We start from the raw sequence: 2,322 nt of genomic DNA, 5'->3' as shown, positions 1-2,322 counted from the left end.
GCCGCAATCATGGAACGAATTACAGAACTGGAGACCCGCAATAACTTGCAACGGCAGCAAGATTTCAGGGCTATACGGGAGGAGAATAACAGGGGGATGCAAAACCTGGAGCTGCACTTAACGCGGCTGGCTAGACCAGGAACAGCCGACGTGGAAGGCCAACCTGCCAATGGCCGAGAAGGAGCTCAGAACGTAATTCAGCCAAACCAGGTTCCTCATGCAGAAAATCATGAAAGACCCAACCCCGTGAATGCTGTGAACCAGAACCAGGGAAACCAGGCTGCTAATGACCAAAATGCTCAAAACCATCAGACGCAAGCTGACGGTCAGGAGGACCGAGTTAGAACTCATCATGCGCAGAATGCTCAAGATATCTGAGGTCGGGTAGAACCCGGCGGGTATAGGAGGAATACAGCAGGGGCAGTACAACAATAGCCCCTTTACTGGTGAAATACTAAACGCTGTCTTCCCGGAGGATTTTGATTCGGCATGTCTGCCAAAGTATGACAGGAGCCAGGATCCACAAGTGCATATAGATGCTTTCGACACGGATATGTACATTCGACGAATTGATGAACCTCTTATATCCCGAATATTTGCTATAACCCTAACTGGGGAAGCACAGGCATGGTTTTCAACCGTTCCTGCTAATTCCATCGGATCCTGCGAGGAATTCGGATAGAAGTTCCTCCTGAACTTTGCAACAAGTAAGAAGCATCTGAAGTCCGAGTTCGCTCTCAGAAAGATACGACAGCAACCCGGAGAAACCCTCCAGAAATACCTTAACCGGTTCAAGGACGCTGCATTGCAGGTCCCAGGGTTGCAAGAGAATGTCCATGTACAACTCATTGTGGCGAGTTTGGATGGTGCATCCAGGCTTGCCAAGTCGGTCTATAAGGACCCAGTGAGGACGCTGGAGGAATTCAGAACTCGTTCGAAGAAAGGATAAGCCCAAGAAGGAGGAGGCCAGCCCCAAAGGGAAAGAACAAATTGACAGTAAGAATAAAGATCTTCGCCCAAGAATCCCAGACATGAGGGATCGGGTTGGGAGATATGATAAATACACACCTCTTAATGCTTCGCGTTCTCAAATCTGGAGAGAAGTAGCCATGACGGAGATGAAGAAGGTGGACAGACCCCGGCCCATATTTGACACAGGAGGTTTGGATAAGTCCAAATATTGTGCTTTCCATGATGGACCGGGACATACAACTGACCAATGTTGGGATCTCCGAGATGCTGTGGAGAAATTTGTAAGAGATGGACGGTTTCGTCAATACGTGATGAAAACCCAAGGGTCCAAAATCAACAAAAGAAAGGCGGGAAATAGAAAGAGAAGTAGAAGCCCGGTTCCTAAAAAGAAGAATAAGGATGAACGAGATCGCAAAGGTGATCCCAACTTTGACGAGTTCCCAGAAGCGGAATTTGATTGCAATGTAATCAGTGGAGCCCTTGGAGGAGGTGGAGACACCATAAGTGCAAGACGAAAGTACTTGAAGGAGGTCCTTTCAATTCGGGATCGCCCCATATTCAAGGAGGATTCAAGCAAGCCAGATCCCCCTTTGCTTTATTTCACAAAGGAGGACATGCATGGCGTGTTACCCGGGCATGTTAACAGACTTGTTATAGCAGGTACTCTGGTAAACTGCCGGGTTAAGAAAATTTTTGTTGATGTAGGGAGTAGTGCCGACATCATCCTATGGGACGCTTTCAAAAAGATGAACCTTGATGAGGAGAACCTCAAACCTTGCAAAACTACTTTGATAGCCTTTAATGAGAAACATACGCCCCCTAAAGGCTATGTAGATCTCAGGTTGACCTTGGGAACCAAAGAAGCGTTCAAATCAGAACGGGTAAGGTTCATAGTGGCCGATTTCCCATCAGAATATAATATAATTCTTGGCAGGCCAACTATACACTAGTGGGACATGCTGGTTTCCACGAAACAGCAAAAGATAAAGATGCTAAGCAGTAAAGGCGAAATAATTACTGTTTGTGGAGATCAAAAAGTGTCTAGGGGATGCTACTTCGACACTGTCAAGGAAAATGAGGATGGGCATACAGGTCCATCTTGAGTTCATGCAAGGGACAAGCAAGGAAAGAACATAATCCAGCACCATCCCAACAAGCCCGTCAGTGTAGTGGAACTCGATATGAGAGAAGAAGTAGTGTCGAGGCTAGAACCAGACGGCGAGCTAGAAAACCTAGCACTCAGGCAAGACCCTGACCAGTTTACCCGGATTGGTAAGGCCATAGACCCCCAAAGTAAGCAAATATTGGCCGACTTTCTTCAAAGCAACACATATGTATTTGCATGGAAGT

At 46.9% G+C, this 2,322-nt stretch overlaps 1 protein-coding gene across 1 annotated transcript; it reads left to right on the top strand.

Annotated features, from left to right (window-relative positions):
• Positions 1–1,031: 1,031 nt before the first annotated feature.
• On the top strand, positions 1,032–1,922 carry LOC133307274 (uncharacterized). The gene has a single exon (XM_061507759.1). It carries the CDS (start codon positions 1,032–1,034, stop codon positions 1,920–1,922), a length of 891 nt encoding a protein of 296 aa, XP_061363743.1.
• The last annotated feature ends 400 nt before the right edge of the window (positions 1,923–2,322 follow it).

This window comes from Gastrolobium bilobum, unplaced genomic scaffold, assembly GCF_033153095.1.
Source record: "Gastrolobium bilobum isolate Gb01-03AN ecotype WA unplaced genomic scaffold, APGP_CSIRO_Gbil_v1 utg220675, whole genome shotgun sequence".
Taxonomy (NCBI): Eukaryota; Viridiplantae; Streptophyta; class Magnoliopsida; order Fabales; family Fabaceae; genus Gastrolobium; species Gastrolobium bilobum.
This window is presented reverse-complemented; position numbering and strand designations above follow the sequence as displayed.

What these genes read in the sequence shown, in the direction of transcription:
- LOC133307274 (XM_061507759.1), top strand. Translation starts at nt 1,032, where the DNA reads ATGAGGGATCGGGTTGGGAGATATGATAAATACACACCTCTTAATGCT.